The 25,352-nt window shown below is 35.3% G+C and overlaps 1 protein-coding gene across 2 annotated transcripts in view; it reads left to right on the top strand.

The window, feature by feature from the left end:
* The window catches only part of FTCDNL1 (formiminotransferase cyclodeaminase N-terminal like), a 130,991-nt gene extending 105,850 nt beyond the window's left edge, over nt 1-25,141 (top strand). For both annotated transcript variants that reach the window (XM_056794167.1, XM_007494581.3), the window contains 2 exons: nt 11,306-11,491; nt 24,408-25,141. In XM_056794167.1, coding sequence (XP_056650145.1) covers nt 11,306-11,491; nt 24,408-24,835 — 614 coding nt within the window. In that variant the 3' untranslated portion in view covers nt 24,836-25,141. The remainder of the gene's footprint in view (nt 1-11,305; nt 11,492-24,407) is intronic.
* The last annotated feature ends 211 nt before the right edge of the window (nt 25,142-25,352 follow it).

Genomic DNA, 25,352 nt, shown 5'->3' with positions numbered 1-25,352 from the left:
AATATAGATATTTTTAAACCTATTTTACAGATGATGAAATTGAGGCTGAGAGAGGTTTTCTCAGTGTCACATAGCTAGTAAGTGTCCAAGGTGTGATTCAAATCCAGATATTCTGGATTGTAAATCTAGTCTTTCTTTACTGTATTGTGTTATACTTTGAGTATATACATATGTGCATGCATAGCCAATCGTATTAATAAATCAAAACACGAAATACCTATGCAAGTTGGTTCATTATTATTGTTTTACATCTCTACTATTAGATATAAGTTCTATAGTATAGTTAACTGATAGATGTTTGAATATGTTGACATGCCCAAAGAGCTGGCCTCTAGGCCTCCCAGCAATGTAGCAATCTCTTCCTTTCTGTTGCATTCATTTTTAAAGTAGAAATCTGTATTTGAAGCATTTTGGAGTATATGTGCTATAGATGTGTTCAATTGTCCTTATAATGCAGGAAGCAACAGTAGTAGGAACCTAATTGGAAAGGAAATAGGTAGAGAGTAGCAGTGTTAAACTTGTGTGTGGCTATGTATTAAAAAAAGTTTTTATTGATGATTTTTATTATCTACACTCTTATCATTTCCTAATCTAACCATCTCCCATAGAATCCTTTCTTATAGAGAAAGAGTCAAGAAAACCCAACTATCATGGCAAATGAATCTAATATCATATGAATATTTCCCAACCTGTAATCCATTATGCCATGAACAAGAAGGATAAAGGATGTTTCATCATTAGTCCTCTAAAACTATGATTGATCATTGCATTTAATCTGAATTCTGATATCTTTTTGTGTTTATTTCCTTTATATTATCATGGACATTGGTACAGATTGTTCTCTTGATTCCATTTTCTTCATTCTGCATCAGTTCATACAAGTTTTACCTTGTTCCTCTGAATACCTCATACTTGCTATTTCTTATAGTACATTATTCTATAATTCTATATTAATATAATATTTCATAACATTCATACACTACAAGTTATGCAGCTGTTCCATACTCAGACACTAACTTGCTTCTGGTTTTGGTTTTTTGTTTTGCTACCACAATAAGTGCTGCTACAAATATTTTACTGTATATGTATAGTTCCTCCCTCAACTATGCTTAGGATTTACATTCACAGATTGTCAGTTTGTGGGTAATTATCCCAGGTTCAAGGTTTTCTTTGGGTCTGTACTCCTATTACTATAGATTATGACAACCCTCTTCTCCAAATATGTTTGCCCCTTGATAGTCAGCCACAGGATAAAAGTAGCTCAAAGGAAAGGTATTTAATAAAATGGAACAACCAGGATCTCTTAACCTGGGGTCCAGGGAACCATCATGGAAATCCATAGAAAGATCTCAAGAGGTTTTTGAATTGGTTTATATATATATGTGTGTGTGTATGTGTATATGTATATATGCATATATATACATATATATGACTATTTTATTCTAATTAGTTTCTCTTATAATTCTATTTATTTTGTATTTTCTCCACTTAAAAAATTATTCTGAGAAGGGATCCATAGACTTACCAGACTGCTAGAGGGTTTAAAAAGCAATTATTAATACATGAAAAGTTTTTGCACAAGAAAAAGTAATGCAGCCAAGATTTGAAGGAAAACTAGGAAAAAAAACTAGAAAAAAAGGGAGACTGGGGAAAACATTCTTGTAGCAAGTTTTTCTGATCAAGGCCTTATTTCACAAATATATAAAGAACTGAGTCAAATTTATAAGAGATTAGTCCTCCCTTTGATAAATGGTCAAAAGACATGCATAGGCAGTTTTCAGAAGAAAAAATCAAAGCTATCAATAATTATGTGAAAATGTTCTAAATCATGATTAATTAGAGTAATGCAAATTAAAATAACTCTGAGGTACTACCTCATACCTATCACATTTGTTAATATAACAGAAATGGGAAAGGACAAATGTAGAAGAGCATGTGGGAAAATTGGGCGACTAATGCACTGTTGGTAGTTGTTAACTGAGTAAACCATTCTAAAGAGCAATTAGGAGCTATGCCCAAAGGGCTATAAAATGGTGCATACCTTTGGCCCAGCAATAGCACCACTAGGTCTGTCTCAAAGAGATTTTAAAAAAGATAAAGGACCTATATGCACAAAAATATTTATAGCATCTCTTTTCATGGTGGCAAAGAATTGGAAATTGAGGGGATGCCTATCAATTGGGGAAATGGCTGAACAAATTGCAGTAGATGATTGATACAGAGTAGTATTGTGCTGTAAAAATGATAAGCATTAAGCTTTCAGAAAAACCTGGGAAGATTTACATGAACTGATACAAAGTGAAGTAAGCTGAACTAGGATAATGTTATGCATAGTAATGGCAGTATTTTATGATGATCAGCAATACAAAGATTTAAGACAATTCCAAAGAACTTATGATGAAAACTGCTTTCCATATCCAAAGAAAGAATTGACAGAGTCTGAATGCAGATTGAAGCATACTCTATTTTACATTCATCTATTCATTTACCCATCTATCTATTTGTTTGTTTAATTATTTTGGTCTATTTTATGGAAATGTTTTGCATGACTGCATCTATATAACCTATATCAAACTCCTACATTCTTAAGGAAGGTGGAGAGAGGGACAGAGAGAATTTGGAACTTAGAATTAAAAAAAATGTGAAAATTGTTTTTACATATAGTTGGGAAAAATAAAATTATGAAGGCAATAATTAAATGCTTAATATGTGCAAAACACTATGCTAAGAGCCAGTGATGCAAATAGAAAAGTAAGATAGCTCCTCCTCTCAAGGAGTTCACATTGTAGTTGGGGAAACAACATATATGAAAGGTTTCAGCTATGAGTCAGATGGAATGGTGCCATAGTCCTTAGGGTGCAGCAAAAAAGAAGTGGCAATGGCTCTTCTTTAATGTTATTTCCACTGATAAAATCCTATCAGTTTCTAATGTTGAACAAGCACTTTGGTGATGAGAACTTTCTGAGTCTTAATAGCACTGCAGTTGTGGAGCTTGTCATTTGAACAGAACTTCTATTCCAGGTAATGTATACCCAGCCAACTCAAATACACTTCACAACCACCATTAGAAATCTCCTTTGTTTCTGCTAGATGTCTAGGTTCAGGGATCACACTGTCAAGAAAATTCTGAATCTTTCCTCTTCTATACCGAGAAGCATGTCCAGGAGGCAAGACTCTGTACTCTCCAAGAGCATCACAAGGGAAGAAGTGAAGGCTGAACTTCTCTTACAGTTGACTCTTATAAGGGATCTTATCAGAGATGTGGGTTGTTCTTAAGTCAGCCATACACAGTCTATTTCTCATCAATTTCGTTCATCTGATGGCTAATTTCCAATAATCCTATCAGGTAGATTGAGGAACTTTTTCAATTTGATTAGAAAACAGAAATAGTCCACAATCTGTTAATGGTTATCTGGTCATTTAGGAAACTCCCTCACAATCTGCTGTGAGGTTTTTGGGGAAAGTCCTGAGTATCTCCTTTCCACAAAGTTCTGTCACATATAATTCTTTCAAACAAGTAGGAAAAATTTCTATTAAAGCATAAAGACCAAGAATGAATTAAATCTCAATAAACAAGATCAGGGCACATTTTATATAGAATAAAGGCTTAAAGATACTTTGTAACCTGAGGATATTTTAGGTCTCCTGGTAGAAATTCTTAACTTTTGCCTTTAAAAGCCCCAAACTATCCTTCAGACCAGAGATTTTTAATCATTCCTCTGTCATGGACCCCTTTGGCAGTCTGGTAAAACTTATGGACCCCTTCTCAGAAGAATATTTTTAACTGCATGAAATAAAACACATAGGACACAAGAGAAACCAGTTATTATAAAATACACTCATCAAAATATACATATTTTTAAAGCTGTTATTGAACCCTACATTAGAGCCAGATTCAGTTTAAGCCCTGGTTTTCCTAGATTTCAGGTCTGATACCGTTATTGTTTGTTTCAAGGATATGGTACATTTCTTTCTTCGAATATGAGGTGAAAGGAGCAGAAAATCTTGCTTTGCACATAAGAGCAAGAGGATGTGCTGTTTTCTCTGAGCATCATCAAAGATCTGGTAAAGAAGGCTAGAGATAACTATTGGGAACCACAGCTACTTTTAGAATGTCAGAGGAAACAGCCTTTGTTTTGCCTCTTCCCAGGGGATAGGGGACAAGCAATAGATGGTTGGAATTGCCTTTTGGCTATACATATTGGCCAGTACAGGGCTGTTAAACAAAGCTGAATTTATCATTTTATGCTCTTTTTGCTGCCCCAGTACCACTCCAATGGTTTAAGGGGGAAAAAAGTAAAAGTTTCACCCTGTTCTTGTTAGCAGTCCTAAATATTTCTGAGAGTAAGAAAAATAGAAGGGAAAAGAAATATATATATATAACATATATTTTAAACCCTTACCTTGCATCTTGGAGTCCATTCTGTGTATTGGCTCCAAGGCAGAAGAGTGATAAGGGCTAGGCAATGGGGGTCAAGTGACTTGCCCAGGGTCACACAGCTGGGAAGTGTCTGAGGCTAGATTTGAACCTAGGACCTCCCATCTTTAGGCCTGGCTCTCAATCCACTGAGATACCCAGCTGCCCCTGAAAAGAATGATCTTAAGTGATACTCCAGACACAAGAAGCAAGGCAGGCAAATATAATCAATTAAGCCAATTCTTAAACACAATCCGTATGTACTACTTTTATTACTGTAAATTCTCTATAAAATACTACATTGCAACCATAGTCATGTCTGGTATACATTTATAGAAAAACACTTGTGATAACAATATCAAGCTGAAACTGTTATATAAACAAGCCTTTCATTTCAAACTAGTTTCTTCTTTTTTGAAAAAGAGAAATTGCCAAGCTCATTACATAAATATCTAAAGTTGAAACAGAATAACATCATAAAACAAATGAGTATGAGTAGATAAAGAAAATCATTTCTAAGGGGAGCTGAGGGCAGCCGGTTGGCTATATGGGATATGTTCTTCAAAGTCTCAGTCAATGCATTGATATCAACTTAAAAAATATAGCTGGAAAGAGGAGAGGGATCCTCAGCCCTGACAATAATGGGGAAACATATGGACATAGACTTATAAGATCATAGATCTAGGGCTAACATGGACCCCAGAAACTCCTTAGTACAACCCCTTTATTTTGGAGCTGAGGAACTAGAGGTCAGGTAACTAGATGGTGTAGTGGAAAAACCTCTGGGCCTGGAGTAAGGAAGACTGAGTTCAAATCCAGCCTCAGACACTATGCTGTGTGACTCTGGGCAAGTCACATAACCCTGTTTGCCTCAGTTTCCTCATCTGTAAAATGAGCTGAAGAAGGAAATAGCAAACCACCCCAATATCTTCTTCAAGAAAACCCCAAATTGGGTCATGAAGAGTCCGACAACTGAAATGACTGCATATCAACACTATACGGTGAACTTGGGGTAATAAGATATAAACTAGTATTCCTAAGAGACCTGACCAAGTAAAACAAAGGTGAAAAAGTTTATTAAATAGCTACTTTTGACATGCTGTTGATAATATTTGACCTAATTTTTGTTTTGTTAATATTCTTTATCTGCAAATTTTGATCCCATTCACCACAGGAACTTTTTCAAACTTTTAAATTCCTCCTGAAACCTCTCATAGATTCCTTTTCCCCACAATTTCAGCTGAGAATCTTGACATATTTCAGTGAAAAAATTGAAGTCATTTGCTAAAAACTCCCTTTTCTGTCCTTCTCATCTCACATCACTCAGATCCCTTTACCTACTGGATAATCATATCATCTGTGATGGAATATTCCATAATTTGCTTTTCCAAAAAATACTGAAACTAAATTCTAGTTAGACAGCTTTGGGTGTGGTGGAGAGAACTTTGGCTCTGGAGTCAGGAAAATCCAAGTTTAAATCTGACCTCAGACCCTAAGTGTGTGACCCTAAGCAAATCACTTAGTATCTGTTTGCCTTAGTTTCCTCATTTATGAATTTTCCTACTTATAGGGGTTTTTGTAAGAAACAAATGAAATAATAATTATAAAGTATTTAGCCTAGTGCAGTGATGGAAAATCTTTTAAAGACTGAGTGCCCAAACTGCACCCTCATACCACATGTGAGCCACCCTCTAACCCTAGACAGGGGAGGGAAGAAATGCTCTCATTGGGCTTCTGGGCAGAGTGATGGGTCACATGATAAATGTCCTCAGATTTGGTAAAGAGCAGGAGGAGAGCACCCCTTTTGGCATGTGTACTATAGGTTTCCCAGCATCTGCCTAGAGTCTGGCACTGGATAAATGTTATTTATTGTTATTATTATTTTTATTATTAGTTTGCAAGTCATCTCCCCTAATTAGATGGTAAGCTCCTTGAAGGCTTTTTATATTCCCTGTTTTTGCCTTTTATATTTCTAGTATTTAAAATAGTGGCTGGAACACTAGGTATTTAATAAACATCTCTTTTCTTCACACATCTGCACAGTTTGGACAGAGTTAAAAAATGGAGAAGTATTTGAGGCATCAATGTTTATCCCTAAATCCCTATTCTCTGAAAGTATTCAAAGCAACCTGCTTTAAAAAAGTTTAGCCTCACTCAATCATTTAATTTTCTGTGACTGAATATAATAAAATGCATATATACATCAGAGAGGACTGTAGCCACTAGTTAATTATTGGCAGATTTGATGAAATGTTTGCTATAAAGAATAATAATAGAATTGAGAGTTGGAAAGAACCTAAAGAGATCATCCAGTGTAACCCCTCATTTTATATGTAATGGATGTCCTGGTTCATCACTGCAAATTCTTTGACCTGGATTTCCCTGTTGATACCACATGAAAGACAATTGATTAATCCATGGCCATATCGTTCACATAGGCTATGTGTGATTAATCAATCATCTTTCATGTGGTATCAACAGGACTAGAGACTCCAGGAAGAACAGAGACGTAGAGAAGCTCCTGATTCATCTGCTTGCTTCTGGTGTCACCCCTATCCAATCCATCCTCCATGCAAATTGATGTTATTAAAGCACAAATATAGCAGTGTGACTCCCCTGCTGACAAAAGTCCACACAACTATGTCTGGCCTCTAGGACAAAATACAAACTCCTTCATCTAGCATTTAAAGCCCTTTATTATCTGTTTCTAGCCCACCTCTGCAGGCTCAGTGCATTTTAATTCCCTTCATGCACTTGGTCTTCTAGTCAAACTATCCTACTTGTTTTCTCTACATGATCTCCCACCTCTGGGCATTTTGCACAGACTGGCCTCCCTACCTGAAGTGGACTCTCTTCTCAGAGAGGTTTCAAAGAATTCCTAGCTTCCTTCAGGCTTCAGCTCAAATGTCACCTCTTCTACAAGTTTTACTTAGATCCCTGAAGTTGCTCCTGTCCTTGTCCCTGGAATGACTTTTATATTTACTCTTTATATACTTTACATTTGGTTAGTTTTGTGCACATTTTTTCCTCTACAGGGTCTTTGGGTCAGGGACTCTCATTTTTATCTTTTTGTTATCACTGCCTAGTATAATGCTCAGCAAAGAGTTAATTCTTAAAAAATGCTTGTTGCAAAAAAAGAGACAAATCCATAATGGAGAGAAATGAACCTGCTTCTTGACCTCTACTAGTACTCTGAATTATGGGAGCTGCGCAAGACCATTGAAAAGGGTTAACTTTTTATTTTAAAGTTTAAAAAAATTCATTTGGCTATTTGTTACATTACAATTCTCAAGTATCTCACATATTTCCTCAGACTGGTTTGGTAAGACACCATTTTTAAAAAGATACATGTATAGATAAAACCATGTTGCTGCTCTCTGTTTATCAATTCTTTCTCTGGAGGTAGATATACGTAAGTCGTTTTTCAAAGAATAGTTCTATTGCTATATAGAATGTTCTGATAATTCTATTTATTTTGCTCCATAATTTCATGTAAGTCTTTCTATGCTTTTCTTTCTTTCTTTAAAAAAAAATCCTTATCTTCTTAGAATTGATAGTAAGAATCAATTGCAAGACAGAAGAATAGTAAGGACTAGGCAATGAGAGTTAAGTGTCTTTACCAGGGTCACACAAGTAGGAAGTATCTAAGGTTAGATTTGAACCTAGGTCCTCCTCTCTCCAGGCCTGACTCTCTATTTCCTAAATTACCCAGCTGCCCCATTTCCATGCTTTTCTAAAATTAACCTGATTATTTTTATCACGATCATAAGCCATAATTTATTTAGTCAGTCCCCAATTGGTGGGCATTCCCTCAATTTCTAGTTTTGCAACCACAAAGAGAGTTGCTATAAATACTAAAGGACATGAGTTCTTTTCCTTTGACCCTGATCACCTTGGGAAACAAACCCAATAATGATATTGCTGGATCAAAACATGCACTTTAATACAAAAGGGCTAACTCTGTGGTGTTCTGAGTGCTTTTCCCTGGGGGATGGGAGGTTGATGCAGGAAGGAGTCAGGAGATCTCAGTGAGAGCAGTTGTAGCCTTCCTCATAGGACTACTATAAATTGGTACCTGAAAGGAGAGGCCCACAAGAAGTGTTTGGGGAGGTATCTGAACTCTCTGTAGGATTGGGTTAATCCTTTGTGCTTTTTTCTCCCCCAGGTCTCTTTTATTGTTGGTCTTCTATTAAAAGGGAGCCCCCCCCCTTCTTCTTTCTTTTCCTATATAGCTTAGGAGTGAGCCAAATGATGACATTTGGTGGGGAATCTCTAGGCAGGGGCAAGGTATTCTGAAAGTAAACTCTGGGTGAAGATTTGAGCCAGAAATAAGTTGTGAGGAATCCCAGAGAAAGAAAATATTCCTTATAAACCTATAGGTCATGGACAAGTGAGGAAACTAAGGATCAGAGAGAGGAATTGACTTTCCCAAGGTCAGTATTAGAGCTAAGATTAGAATTTAGGTCTTCTCACTTCTAACTTAAGACATATAGTACGTCTGTCTTCCAGAAGACGTGTATATTATTTTTATGAATTAGACACAAAAGTTTCTTCAGTTTGCATTTTCAGGGGTCCTAGAGAGGTTTGTTGCTGTCAGAAATACTAAGCAGACTAGTGATTTTATTGCTAGTAATAAAGACAAATAATAAAGGCAGATTTAAAAGAAAGGATCTAAGGAGGAAACTGATAGGGCAGTGACATTCATAGATAACTTTTGTTCAGCCCTGTGATTTTGTTGGCTGGTGTCTCCAAAATCATTTGAGGGGATATAGACCGATCATCAGGGATCTGAAAAAGTTCAAAGGAATTTTCCACCCCTCAGTGAAATAGAAAGGAAAAAAGGAAGGAAGGAAAGGAGGATGGAAGGAAGAACAAAGGGAGGGCGAGAGAAGGAGGGAGGGAATGTATCCTCAGGGCTTAGCAGGATGCCTGGCACTTGTTAAGTTCTTAATAAACTTGTCTGCTGCTGAGTGAATGTTCTCTGTGTATGGGAATGAACAAAAAAGTATTTTTTTAAGTACTATGTGCAAGGAGCCAACTACTGAGGATATAAATACAAAAGGCAAGCTAGTCTCTATACTCAAAAAAACTTACATTGTAATATGTATCTGGTGATATAATTTGCTTATGGACACTTTGTCCCAATGGGTATTGTGGAGAGCATTTCTTATCACTTAATTTGTTATGTTTGAGTAACTATTTTTACTTTGAACTTATATGTCCTTCCTGAGGACATCTTGGAAAGGACATGTCCATTCCAATTCTGAAATTCTGTGATCTGTTCTTATATATTTTTGTTATCTTGTGAAATTTTTATTATCATGTAAAACACTCTTCTACATTGGTCATTGACGTAAGGGAACACTCATAATCAACCCCCCCCCCCCAAATAAAACCACAAATACACTGATGAGAAAGAAACTATGCTTTGATAACACATCCATCAGACTCTAACAGTTCTTTTTCCTGCAGTAGAGAGCATTCACTATCATTAAGTCTTTCAGGATTGACCTAGATCATTACGTTGCTAAAGTAGTCAAGTTTTAACAGATGATCTTCATACAATATTACTATTACTGGTACAATGTTCTGCCAGTTCTGCTTATTTCACTCTGCATCAGTTCCTGCAGATCCTTCTAGCTTTTTCTTTTTTTCTTTTTCTTTTTTTAAACCCTTACCTTCCATCTTGGAATAATTACTGGGTATTGGTTCCAAGACAGAAGAGTGGTAAGGGCGAGGCAATGGAGGTCAAGTGACTTGCCCAGGGTCACACTGCTGGGAAGTGTCTGAGGTCAGATTTGAACCTAGGACCTCCCGTCTCTAGGCCTGACTCTCAATCCACTGAGCTACTCAGCTGTCCCACCTTCTAGCTTTTTCTGAAATCATTCTGCTTATAATTTCTTATGGCACAATATCACCAACATGTACCAAAATTGTTCAGCCATTCCCCAATTGAAAGACATCCACTTACTTTCCAATTATTTGTCATTACATAAAGGGCTACTATAAATAATTTTGTACAAGTAGGTCCTGTCCTCATATATATATAATTTTTAAAAAAGGGTACACATCTGCAGGGGCTCATGAGCCATAGTTTTGAGTTGGTATTGTTTTATAGAGAAACTAAAACTTGGGGCAGCTTTTTAGGAGTTCACATGTGAGGGTGTCCCGGGAGTTATATATTTGAAAAATCATAGTAAATTTTAAAAGTTTATTTTTAATAAACAGCTCACATCATATAAAACAGACAATGGTAGTTCTGTTGCAGATTCAATTTAATCTTTATTCAACGTCTATTGAGTTCAAACACTGTTGGTGATCCAAGGAATACAAAGAAAAAAATGGAAACTGCCTTCTCTCAAAGATTTCTGTTCCCCCAGGGTTTGGGTTGGAAGGGGGGAAGGAAGAAGACATACATATATAAGTAAATACAGAATGTATACAAAGCAAATGTTTGTAGGTGGAGCATTAATAATTGTGGATGTGTGTGGAGTAATCAGGAAACAGGATATAGTACTTATGATTATATGAATGAAACTATGGATTTCAGGAAGTAAAAGTGACAAGATTATGTACTCTAGGAATGGGAAATAGTTTGTGAAGAGGTAAAGAATTGTGAAGATGTGTCATATAAAAAGGAACATCAAATAAGTCAATTTAGCTAGGATTTAGAATGTATTAAAGATGAAACAAGTCTGGAATGACAGTTTAGACAAAACTTTAGAGCAAGATTGTAAAGGGCTTTCAAGGCCTTGTTGAGAAATTTCTATCTTTTCCCAAAGCCAAATGGAATTTCATGAGCAGCAATCTCTACTTTGGAACATTTTAAGGATTCTGATTTTTGTTATTTTTTTTCTTCCATCTCCATCTCCTCCCCCTTCTCCTTAGGCTTAGCTGAAAAGCTGACAATTCAAGTGCCTGGTTGCAGTGTGTTTCTTTTTGGGGAAGCCGACCAACCGGAGAAACGAAGCCTTGTCCAAAGACGGAAGGAGCTGGGCTGGTTCTCAAGGAGGGAATTCAGTTCTCTTAAACCTGATATAGGAACTACACCTAACAAAAGATGTGGCTTGACAGGTTAGAAACATAATCGCCCCTGCCCCCTTTTTCCTGGTAGCGTGGAGATGAAGGATCAGTTTTATTCATTTAACCCTCTCCTGGGAGAAGGGTGTTGGTTCTCTGAAAGCAGGGCATGTTTAGGCTATTTATGAGTCATTCCTATAAGAAATCTTTTTACTATGAAGTGAACTAGAAAAGCTCTTTGTTGGAAGCATGATTGGAAATAGCCTGGGGAAATTCTTCCCTGAATTTTGGGCTCCTTATCTCTGTTTTAATTAAATTAACTAATGATTTATCTAATTTGTTATGTTTTTCGTTTGAACAAATTTAACTATTTAAAGATTATTTTCAGAAGTTTTTTTTGCAATTTCTATTTTTGTATGGATGGTTATTTTGTTGATGGTCTAATTTTCCAAGATGGAAGTTCAATTCATTGATCTCCTCCTTCTCTGTTTTGATAATATAATTATTTAAAGATATAACTTTGCCTATATCAACTGCTTTGGCTGTACTCTGTACATTTTTTTATGATTTTCTTATTGTTATTATTTTCTTTGATATAATTATTTATTTCTCTGGTTCTTTGGACTCTTTTTTGGACTGAATCATTTAAACTTTATTTCAAAATTCTTTATAAACTTCCCTTTATTAATTAAAATTTTAATTTCATTTCAATCTTTAAAGAAAGTATTTGATATTTCTGCCTTTCTATATTTATGAGTTCTTTGTATCTTCTCTCCGGTGAATTGTTATAAAGCTGCCTGAACCCTGAAAAATATGCATATTCTTTTTAGGTACCATTCAGTAAGTTTAAAGAAAAAAAAGTTTTGCTAAAATTTTGAGTCGGCTAATCAGATGGACTTCTGCTTAATTTATCAACCCTACCACCTCTAACTCAAACACTATAGACTTATTTCTTTGACTCTTGCAGGATTTTCCAAGGCCCAGATTAAATGTATAAGCTTAATTGTCAATGTAAGATAAAAATGCTAGCTGGTAGAACTCCTTACTTAAGAATTTTATTGTTAGTTACAAATAAAAGGCCATTCTTATGAGGTAATAAAGACTCAGGAAAAGGGAATTTGTACCTTGCTTAGAGAAGTCCTAAACTATCCAAAAGAATAAAAAAATAAGGACTTTTTCATTCTCTTCTTGGTTCATGACCTGGCATATCAAAGATACATACAAATGTATATAAATATGTATGTATGTATGTATATATACAAATATGTTTTATATTTGTGTGTATGCCTATAAACATGAAAATTCTATTTAAAGTTCAGCTAATACTGTCTTATTCTTTACTTTTGGTCACGTGTGCTAGAAATGATAAATCTTAAATGTTAAATCATGTTTACATGTACAACTCACAGAATTAAAAGATAATATGCTTTCTTTTTCAGTACATGAATAAGTTCAATAAATTAATGATTGGTAGAAAGAACTATCTTCCTGAAACCTATTTATACTTTACTTACTGTCTCAAAACTAAACTCACAGGTGAGCAAGTATATATATATATTTAATGGTTAAAATTTTAGAAACTTCATCCCCGCTTTGAACTCAAGTTGCTTTGCAGATTGAACTTGTATCTACATGTTGCCAAAATAGCCAGTCAGTTCAATAAACCATATAGTCCAATCAGTTGTTTAGCATCATGTAGACCACATATCTGGATAAGTAATTGAATTGTTCATTTTCATAGCTCTGTGAGAGTGAGTGAGTGACTCTTTGTTCATGGACCTCTTACAGAGCATTTCCCCATTTTTAATGTACTTACCACATATTATTGTGTATGACATTAACAGTGTAAGATCTTCACTAGACTGTCAATCTCATGAGGGGCTTTATATCTCCCCCAGCGCCTGCTTATGATATGTACTAAATGCATATTTTTTGGATTGAATTGAATTACCTATTAGGAACATCAAGCTTTTTTTGCTAAATATCATTACCTAAAAATTAAACACTAATCTTATTATTCTTGTTTGGCCAATCTCAAAAAAGGAAGGAAATGTTTTTGCTTTAATACAGTATGCATGTTATCATTCTCATTCTAAATATATATCTTATTAAGAATATTTTTGCCTTTCCTCCTTATTCCTTAATTAAAACAAACAAACAAACCCTTACTGTCTCTCTTCGAGTCAATACTGTGTTATTGGTTCTAAGGCAGAAGACTGGTAAGGGATAGGAAATGTGGGTGAAGCGATTTGCCCAGGGTCACACAGCTAAGATGTATCTGAGGTCAAATTTGAACCCAGGACCTCCTTTATCTGGGCCTGGCTCTTAATCTACTGAGCCACCTAGCTGCCCCAAATCCTTAGTTTTTTGTTAATTCATTTTCCACCTTCTTAAATCTTCTTTGCTATTTTACATGAATGTCAGTTCTCTCTAGAAAGATCTAGAGATGAGAGCCAGGCCTAGAGACAGGAGGTACTAGGTTCAAATCTGGCCTTAGCCACTTCCTAGCTGTGTGACTCTGGGCAAGTCATTTGACCCCCATTACGTAGCCCTTATCACTCTTCTGTCTTGGAACCAATACACAGTATTGATTCCAAGATGGAAGGTAAGGGTTTAAAAAATATATCTAGAGAACGTTGAGGTGGTCTTCAGCTCTTCTAAGAAATTGGTTTCTACACAAATCTTTCCCTTATTTATCCTCTATTTTTAAAGTTTTTTTTTTCCTCAAAATTAGTCAGTTTGGAATTTTTCAAAGTTAGGTTTTGATTTCAGTGAAGTTTGGAGTGAGAGAAGATCTAAAATATTTTTGTAATAGAAAAAAAAAAGAAAAGAAAAATGGACCTAGACCGTTTCTCATGGTGTTTCTTGTACTTATTGATAAATCTTGCCTGAAAGCAGTATAAACTTTCTCTTAACCAGGAAATTTGAAAATTGCAAGGGCTTCCAAGCTTAATTTGCCATAATCTTAGATAGGGCCATTCCAAAATAGCAATCCATTTAACATGTCCAGTGCAAGTACTGGGTAGCAAGCAAATAAAGTGTTTTTCAAAGGTGAATGGAAAATAATTTTTAAAGTTATATAAATTACCAGCTTCTAATATATACCAGATCAGAATATAAATGGAATCTCTGATTCATAGTAAACTTCAAGTACAGGTTAGTTTTTAACTATATTTTATCTCATTTTAAAATAAAATTAGGATAAAAAAACCTGATCTAGTTTTGCCAGAAATAATCTGATTAAAAAAATGCCATCTTCAAAACTATAATGCTAACATGAAGATATATCAGCTCTAGTTATCATTTGAATAAATTTGGATCCATATAATGGTAATACTTTTATGTTTCTTAGATTTAAAATATAATATTCCCTGTCCCCAACTCATCTCAAGTTACACAAATGTGGAATCTTAGCATTCTTCTCCTGCTCTATCACCACTCAGTATCAACAACACCTTGTTGCCATGTTGATTTCTTTTTTTAAAAATTGAATACAATATTAGCATTGCTATCAAGTCAGCACTTGATGTCAACATTCCAGAATGACAAATATATTCACACAGTCACCAGAATGGTACCAGAATCAATAATAACACAGGTTTCTAACTTGAAGTTCCTTAAGAATATTATAAACAAGAGAGAACAAACTGTGTCCAGGGATGATTAACATTCTCAGCCTCTGCCAAATACATAAAAATCTTTTCAGCCAAATTCCTTTGAAAAGTTCTTGGTTGGCCAGCTTGTTGTGAACGTAAGTGAGGATAGAGCAATAATGGTTGATAGTTTAAGAACTATAAATAAACACCATATAAAAAAAAAGCCTAAATATTTATGGGGTAATTTAAACACTATAGTCTGCTCTGTTGTATGAAAAGCATGCATGTGTGTATAATTGTTTAAAAAATAGAAGAAAAGTGTTCTTTGAATTCTAATCTTATATGATGTTTTAAGAGTCATAGATAAGAGTAATGGCAGTCTTGGAATCATGGACTTTCTATTTAGCTCTCTAAATGGGTTACTGAGATCTGCTCCTGCTCAATTCCCTCCACTGTAAACAGGAAGTCCCATATCAGACAATCGTGCTCTTGGCATCAAGAAACCCAACTGATGTATATAGTGCCTCGTGACCCCACACTAAGAATTTCCTATGAGGATTCTTTTGAGATACCTGCAAGTGTTCTCGAAGCTTGAGGCCCCGTCTTAGAAAATGATTTACCATTTGTAGAAAGAAGTTTGCTTCAAGGAGCACATTTCATCATTACTTGCACTTAACTGTTCAGTCAAGTTGATCTTCTGAAAAGTAGCATTTTTCAAAGTGTTGAAACTCAATGTGTCTTAAGTACTTCAACTGTAAACTCGAGGAGATGAGGAGAGAACTATCTCTACGAGGGCTAAGTAGAAAAGAGCACAATTGTACTTTCTAGAAAAAAATTGAGTTTTGGCATATTTATGTGTCCATATTTATGTCCTCAAATATTTCTGGAATCCATTCCATGGTACTCAGTCCTTAATTATACATGTATGTTTGAATCCATGTGTTTGTACACACATGTACGTATACCTAGGTATATGTTGTAAAAATGGAGATTTTGAACCCTAGACTTCAATCCCCAGAAGTCCTTGGTATTTCCCAGAATTCCCTATAATCTCACCTGAGTCTCCACATTGGTGAGATCACAATTGGTATTTAACTGGCAGTAACACCTCCTCTCTGCCATTGCAATGATGTAGCAAGAGTAGTGGTAAACTAAGCCTGGGGATTATGAATGGGCTAATCAGCCATGGGCATGTGGTTTTTTATTTTGTATCCTTGATTTCTAATAATCCTTAATAAACCTAATAAAATATAATATTTTATTATTATAAATATAATTTAAATTTTATAATGTACACGTGCACAAATATTATCTATGTATGTATCTATGTATATGTATATATACATGTATATCTCTCTATATATATACATGTATATATAACTCTATATAAATGTGTATGTATATATGATATCTCCCAAATTTTGGTGCATTGGTTCAATGTTTATATATATATATATATATATTTATATATATATATACACTTACATATTTACATATATAAAGCCCTTCACAAACCCTGAAATACTATATAAATATGCTATTTTTAATGTTAATAATGATCATTTAATTCTAGCATCTACCACCTTCAGAAATATTCCTCCCCAAATCCCTGTCTTTAATTGATTAGAACTCACAATTATTCTGTAGTAGGAGAATATTATTTTTCTTTTATTTAGAAATACAGGGAGTTACATCAGGAACTAAATTTGAAACCCAATCCAATCAAAGCAATACTTAGTCAGTGGCTACAATACTAGAATATTTCTTTCTTTGATTCTGCTAACATCTCTGCGTCTGTCTTCTTGCTAACCAGTCCTTTACCTCTGATGTCAGTGACATGGGTAGATAGCCTGCATTCCCTCTGTGGCAATATTTGGCTTTTCTAATTACATTAGAGTCATGTTGTTGTTATTTAGTTGTTTTAGTTGTACTGACTCTTTGTGACCCTATTTTGGGTTTTCTAGGAAGAGACACTGGAGAAATTTACCATCTTCTTCTCCAGCTTATTTTATAGATGAGGAAATAGAGGCAAATAGGGTTCAGTGACTTGCCGAGGGTCACACACATCCAAAGCTGAATTTGAACTCATGAATAGAGTCTTCCTGATTCCAGTGTTTAATCTGTTGCACCTCCTAGCTGCATAGAGTCATATTGATTGTCTAATCAAATTCTCTGTGGTTGCTCTGCTTTTTTAGGATGCACTTACAATTTTTGAAGTATTCATGACTAGTATACCAAGTGTGATAACTCACTCTTTGCTCATAAACTTGAATGTAGGTACCCAGATGCCACTCTTACCCTGGGAGCTTCTCTGAAGCAAGGATTAGTGTTTGTCCTAGTTTGGTAAAAATTTCCAGGATTTTATCTGGTGATCAGATTGCAATTGAAACAGAACCTATTATCTGGAACCTTTACTTCAAGTAGATAAAACAGGGGTTCTTCAACTTTACTTGTCATGGACCCCTGTGGCAGCCTGGCAAAACCTATGGACTTTGTAGAGTAATGATTTTAAATGTCCAAAATAAAAGACATGGGATTACAAAGGAAAGCAATTATATTGAACTACTGTTATTAAATATTAAAAAAAATTCCCAAGTTAATCAATTATTCATTCAATAGTCATTAATTGAGAAATGGATGATTATTGATAAAATGATTAATTAGTTTAATTGATCATTTATTAAAAGTTCCAAGTTCAAAGACTTCCTGAAATCTATCTACAATCAGGGATCTATAGAGCTCAGGCTAAGAATCCCTGAGAAAGAAGATGCTAAATACTTTATATCCTTGCCTTTCTCAGCATGGTACAGTGGAAAGAGCAGAGTCATAGGAGTTTGGTTCAAATTCCACCACTGTTAATTACTACTTGTGTGATATGAGTCACTTAACCTTTCTGTGATTAAGTTTCCTCATCTAAAAATAAGACAATTTGACTATATAGTATCTAAGGTCCATTCTAGCTCTGAATTTATGATCCTCTGAGCTCATCAATTTACTCAAGAAGATGCCTAGGCTAGTAAGAAAACTAACAGAGAAACTCCCAAAGAATTTCCAACCTCATTAAATTTAAGCTTATTTGGGGAAAAGGGCATAAGGGGGAAGAATATACGGAATCTTTTCACCTTTGATTTATTGAAAATGATGGTTTCTGGATCCATTCTTGAGAGTAGTTTTGATATGTGAGTATGTTCCTAAAGGGAGAAAAAAATTGCATGTTTCTTTTCTGATGGCTGCTTCTTTATTTTTCTAATGGGCTCTTTCTTCACCATTGTTTTGTCTGAACACAAGTTTTTATTTGTGTTGCTTCAGACGTGATCTTGCCACAAGCGTCTTTCAACCAGACATTAATAGCAGAGTTCACAGTCATTACTGCCAGTGCTCAAACACAAATATTGCATTTGTGTTTGAAAAAGCTACACATCAGATGTTAATTAAGTGCATTTGGGGTTTTTTTTTTCTGCTTAAACAATCTGGCATAAAGAGTTTATATCACTATCAGTTAACCATAAGGTCTCTACAATATCTGACTCACCAGCCGTACAGTATATGATAAATACAGTGTTTCCACACAAGAAAATAGCAGAATTGTCAGGAAAACATCAGGCTTGTTATATTTCCAAGCTACATAATAGCAACTCAATCTCAGTTTCTTTTTCTTTTTAGAAAAAAAGGATTTAAATAGGAGTAAACACCAATATTTAGAATGATAAATTTTCTCATTAAAGAACACATGGAAAATGAAATCATAGCAGAGTTTTTCCCCCCTTCTTGCTTCAGGGCATTGTGACAGTTGTGTTGGAATAAAATTGTGATTTCAACCATGCAGCAAAGAGTTGCATTCTGCCATCAGAACATCTGAATACCATTCTGTTGTAGACTTTAGTAGGGGAGTGAAGCTATAACTTGAAAAGAAAACGTTCACATCTGATTTCAAGTTTCCAAACAAGAATGGGGTTATTTGAATTAGACAGCCTTAACTAAAGGATATAGTGGGATCAGCTATCCTCTTTTCATTGACAATTCTTACATAGTTCCCATGAGCACAGAGGGCCAAATTCTGTCCATGTATAGGATCCGTTTCATTGATATTTGATTTCTATCACTCATTGTTGGTAGTGAAGGATGGAATGCTAGAATCTGGAAAAGTTTGAAGCAAAAGAAGAGATATTTTGTTATTGTTGTTGGAGGAAAGAGCTATTGTCTGCTGTGGAGTAAATTCCTTCTTACAATGGAAATTTGGAATTCTTAGAGATCATTTGTTCACTTACTAGCATGAAGTAACTTGGTGGTAGTGAGTAAACAAACAAACAAACATCCTTCTAAGGTTTAATATCCTAATTAGGCATGGTAAGAAGGTCTTGTATAAGTTCTAGATTCATATAAAATCAAGAGTAAAATATTGAGTGAGAAATTCAGTGTGGCTATCAGCTTTCGGGAGAAGAAAACACAAAGATGGAATATCGTGTGTGTGAGAGAGAGAGAGACAGACAGACAGACAGAAACAGAAAAACAGACAGAGAAAGAAAGACAAACATCATGATAAAAATAGCTGATGTTTACTAAGTGTTCTGAGGCTTGTGAAGTTGTTGACAGATTAAATAGGCAAATAAAAACAAAACAAAGAACGACCTCATACTACAGATATTTTGCAGATGAGGAAACTGAGCCTCAGAGAGTTAAAATAACTCTTTCAGGATCCCATAACTCACAAGTGTCCAAAGCAAAACATAAAGCAAAGTCTCTCCCTTCTCAAGGTCCAGTCCTCATTATACTGCACTGGGCTGCCTCTGTACCATACTTAGATGCCCATACAAAGTTCACACATAACAACACTATATGAGGATTTATGCATGTAAAAGGAATGTCTAACTGCACTCTGTAAAATGTTACAATGATTTACTTCCCGCAGATATTTGGAGTAGGTGATTGGTGTGTGTGATTTGAAGAGAGAGAGAGAGATCTATTGACTGTTAGGAAATGTATTATTTTTTGTGAAATCAGCAGTATAGAGACATACTGTAATATGATTCATGCCTACAGAAGTCCCAGTACCAAGGGGCCTGCTTTTTTCGTGGGAGTTGAAATGTCTCATTGTGACTATGTGTGGGAAAAGAAGGAAATGTGTCTTATTTAATAGTTTAACTGGTTCCAGTAAAGCCTGTCTTTCTGAGCATGTAAAGAGACCATTACTATGAGAGTAGCCAATCCAGTGAGTAAAAAAAAGCCAAAACAAACCCAGATCTCAGTAGTATATTAAAAAAACACAGTGGGCATCTCTCTGGTGGACACTGATATCACAAGTAATATGTTTGAAAGCAGCAAGAAGAAGAAATGACAGCAAAATGAGCCATCAGTAACAACTAAAGAATTGTTAAGTGCAACTCCCCCTAACTTACCCTTCTTATACCCTCACTAACCCCCTAGAAAGTTTTACTGTTAGAAATAGAAATATTCCCAAATGAAAACATAAAAAATTGAGGCTTATTATGTTGTCATTAACTTAACCAACTAATAAACTATATATTTAGAATCCCTGTGTTTAGAGTTCAGAAAAATCAAAATTGCACAGTACCCAAAGGGCATGGGTATAGCAGATTACTAAAAATGTTGTTGTTGAGTTATTTTTTGATCATGTCCAACTCTTTGTGACCCCTTTTGGGGGGTTTTCTTGGCAGAGACTTTGGAGTGGTTTGTCATTTCCTTCTCCAGATCATTTTATAGATTAGGAAACTGAGGCAAATAGGGAAAAGTGACTTGTCCAAGTTTACACAGTTAGTAAAAATCTAAGTCTGGCTTTGAACTCATGAAGTTGAGTTCCAAATTGACTTGCATACAAAAAGTATATAGAAAACTTTAACAACTATGTACCTGGTTGGAAGAGATAGTAGGTCAATCATGTAGGAAGAGTGAAAGAGAGTATATGGACAGATTAAGATATTAAAATCTTTATCAATATTTATCCAGTAGTTTTAACACTGGTATTCTATGAGATAGGGGCAGCTAGATGGCACAGTAGATAGAGGGCTGGGCTTGGAGTTGGGAAGACCTGAATTCAAATACAGCCACAAACATATACTACCTGTGTGACCCTGGACAAGTCACTTAACTCTGTTTGCCTCAGTTTCCTTATCTGCAAAATTAACTGGAGAAGGAATTGACAAACCACTCCAAAATTTTTGCCAAGAAAACTCCAAATGGGATCATGAAGAGCCAGACATTACTGAAAAGTGATTAAACAACCACAATCCATAATATTTTAAAAGAAATAGAGTAGGCATTCTTCATATTGCGGTGATCCTTAATGGAGATTTTACAGAAGGAAATAAGTGAAAATCCTATAAGCCAAGAAGGCAGGGAAAGTTTTAGTTTGGTGGGAGGAATATGTAAGATTGTAGATCCATTAACTTATATTTTGTCTGTACATTATAAGCAGAAATATTCAAAGAGTACATTCTAAGCTCCATGATTTATGTTCCAAATCTCTTCTCAAGCCTCCTAGGGCATCTCTCCCTGAATACTCTCAACTGAGGGCCTTGACATATACCTCACAGAAGCCATTCACTAAGAGCTCTCCCATTTCCCTTGCTCATCACTCAGAGATCTACTCTGTGTTTAATTACATCCTCTCTTTTTTCCCTTTAGCATTGCCACTACTATCCCCACTTTTTATTGTCAGCATTCTCTCCCTATTTACTGACTTTGTCCTTACTGCCTAACAACACTCGTGTCTCCACATCTTAAAAACAAAATAAAACAACCTTTACTTGAACCCAGCCTCCCTGCTATCTTTTCACCCCTCTCTCTCTTTGTTGTTAAACTTCTTGAGAAAGCTAGTTATATACTAGTTTTGCCACTTGATTTTCTCTCATTCTCTTCTAAACCCTCTGAAGTCCGTTTTCTAATTTCATCATTCAAGTGAAATTACTTTCTTCAAAGTTACCAATGATTTCTTAATTATATTTTTTTCAATCCTTATTCTTCTTGGCCTCTGCAATTCGATATGGTTGATTACTTTCTTTTCCTGGATACTTTCTCCTCTCTGTTTAAAAAAATTATAGAGATATGTTTGTTTTTATAATTTTCCCTTCTCTTTCTCCCTATCAGAAATCATCCCATATAACAAAGAACATTTTTAAAAGATAAAAGAAGAGGAAGAATAGAAAAAAGGAGTAAAACTAATCAATACATCAAAAATATCTGACAACATATATAAAGAGATTTTTTCAGTTCTGGGTAGCCAATTTTACTTATTTGTATTAATAGAATTTATCCACAAGTGTTCCCAAATCTAAAGATCTACACCATTTCACTACATAGATTGGCAGGGAAAGGTGGTAGAGAGCATTTCTTCTCCTATCTCTTTTTGGTGCCAGGTTGTTCTTAGTAATTTTGTAATATCCACATTTGATTATCTTGTGGTTCTTTCCATTTATATCGTTGTAGTCATTGTGTATATTGTCTTCTTGACTGAGCTAACTTCACTGCATCAGTTCATGTAAGCCTTCCATGCTTAACATTTATAGCTCTTCATAATCTAATCCTTCCCTACCTTATACTTTGCTCCCATCTAGGTTCTCTTCAGTCTAGCCATACTGGTTTACTTGCTATTCATCATATATAACAGTCTCTGTGCTTTTGGATCCCCATACCTGGATGCTTTCCCTGCTTAACCTTTTTCTCTTGGTTCCTTTGGCTTCCTTCAAAACTCAACTCGAATCTTACCTTCTGCTCCAGGATTCCTTTCCATCTATACCTAATTATTTGTACATTATTTCTCCCATTAGAATGTTAACACCTGTAGGAAGGAGTTAAATCCTATGGAAAGTCTTTCTTTGTAGGTCCAGTTGTTTTCAGTCATGTCTGACCCTTCATGAACCCATTTGGAGTTTTCTGAGCTAGAGTGATTTGCCATTCCCTTCTCCAGCTCATTTTGTATATGAGGAAGCTAAGGTAAATAGGGTTAAGTGACTTGCCCAGAGTCACACAGCTAATAAGTGTCTGGGCTCAAATTTGAAGTTTGGAAGATTAGTCTTCCTAACTCTGAGACTGGCACTCTATCTACTGTGCCACCCAGCTTTGTATACTTAGAGCTTAACACAGTGCCTAATATCCATTAGGTTTCATAAAATACTTGTTGACTGACTGATGCTGGTATGGGGGCAGTGACTCACTCAGGAATCAGGGAAAGAGTTAGCTTTATCAACAATGATAAGGAATAGATTATCTGAAGTTTATATACCTGCAGTCAACCCACCTTCAGATATAACCAAAGCAAAATTCTTGTCTACCTCCCCTTATCCACAGTAATGGTCCATCTTCCTATGACTTCTTTTTTCCATTCAAAATCACACATAGACATGACTTTTGATGTTTTGACAAAACAGTTAAACTTTTTGTCAAAGTTTGCTATTGATGATATTTCAAGGGGCCTCTGGAGTCTTTTGAATGGGGAGGTGACTTCAATTATTATTTAGGAATCTCCCTTTAGCAGCTGTGTAGAGGATAGATTAGAAAGGAGAGAGATTCAAGGTGGGGGGGGGCACACCTTTGTCCTTAGCTCAAGGACAGGTAGGAAGCTAAGTGGATAGAGTGCCTGGCTGAGGTCAGGAAAGCTCATCTTCCTGAGTTCAAAACTGGCCTTAGATACTTACTGGCTGTATGATCCTGAGAAAGTAATTTAATCCTCTCTGACTCAGTTTCCTTATCTGTAAAATGAGCTGGGGAAGGAAATGGCAAACTATTGGAATATTCTTGCCAAAATGAACAAACAAACCCAAAGGAAGTCATGAAGAGTTGAACATAAAAATTAATGACTGAACAACAAAAAGAAGAGAGTATTAAACTTTTTTTGTTTTGTGACATGGACCCACTTGGCAGTTTGATGATGCTAGAACCATATTTTTAAATACATGAAATAAAATGCGTAGGATTACAAAGGTTATTTCATTTTCTTCCCATCCAAACTCATAGATTCTTAAAATTTATCTGTTAACCCCTTAGGGTATCAGTTAATCTCAGGCTAAGAATCCCTGCTTTAGTTCTTTGGAAAGTATCCCATGTTTTATGATTATCTAGAAAGAAAAAGCCCATCAAATACTTTTAAAATGAATTTAATTAATTTCCTTATGCCTGATGTTAGCTCAAAAAGCTACGTGAACTTTGCTCAGGTATTACGAAAAAAGACAATCTTTTAGAAAGTTGTGAGTCATTGAAAAGAGAGAATATTAATGGTAGCATACTTTATTATTTCATGGTGAAATCAGGCTAAAGAAAATGTTTTGTTGATGATCATTAAAGATTAAAGAGAAGATTCTTGGAATACTTCAAATAGAAACTTGTTCTTATTCACTAATATAATTTTTTAATGGTTGTAGGTATTGGTGCCAGCCCATATGTGATGAACTGCAATGTGACGATTGACTCTCAAGACTTATCTACAGGAAAAACAATTGCAAATGCGATCAGAGGCTCCAATGTGGATGGACTAAAGGGTGTTCAGGCTATGGCTTTTCCCCATGATGGGAAAATAGAAATCGCATGTAATGTGGAGAGTTTTGAAGACCAAAAAACTCTAGCAAACACAAAATATGTGACATATTGTATTCTTGGTCATCGTTATTCTTATATTTCCCCTCAAGCTCTAGAAACTCACATTCAAAAAGTGGCTCATGATCAGGGAATTGGCACTATTGGGACAGCATTGGTTGGCTTTACACCCCAGGAGTGTAAAGACTGTGCTGAATATGCTCTAAGGGAAAAGATTGGAGAATTCTGGAAGAAACGAGAGGGCATTTTCATGTGAATCCAGCAAATGCTCTCTTTGCATTAATGTAAAGCACCAGCCTCTACCAAAATCTTTTCTTTATTCAATAAGGATGAAAAGAAGATGCACAGAGATTGTGCTGCAGCCGTGATAGAAAAATTGTATCTGTTACAGTATTGACAAAAATGGCCTTGATTATTAGAAACATGTAGCTAGTAGCTAGTGTGATAGTCATGAAAAATCTTGACAGAACTACCCCCCCATCAATCCTTGAAGAAGAAAAAATGTATCATGTATAGAAATATAATCACCAATTGAAATGAATAAAGGCAAATATAGATTTTATTTGTTATGTAATTGTTCATTCTTAAACACTTAAAAATTTGATAATACCTTCTGCTTCCAGTGGTTCTTGATTTTTCTTAGCATTGAATATAGTGGTGGATTAAGTGCTGGTCTTGGAGACAAGAGAGACCTGTATTCAGATTCTGCATCTGACATTTATTTCCTATGTGACCACTGACAAATCATCTAAATTGTGTGAGCCACAGTCTTC

This window comes from Monodelphis domestica, chromosome 4, assembly GCF_027887165.1.
Source record: "Monodelphis domestica isolate mMonDom1 chromosome 4, mMonDom1.pri, whole genome shotgun sequence".
Lineage (NCBI taxonomy): Eukaryota > Metazoa > Chordata > Mammalia > Didelphimorphia > Didelphidae > Monodelphis > Monodelphis domestica.
This window is presented reverse-complemented; position numbering and strand designations above follow the sequence as displayed.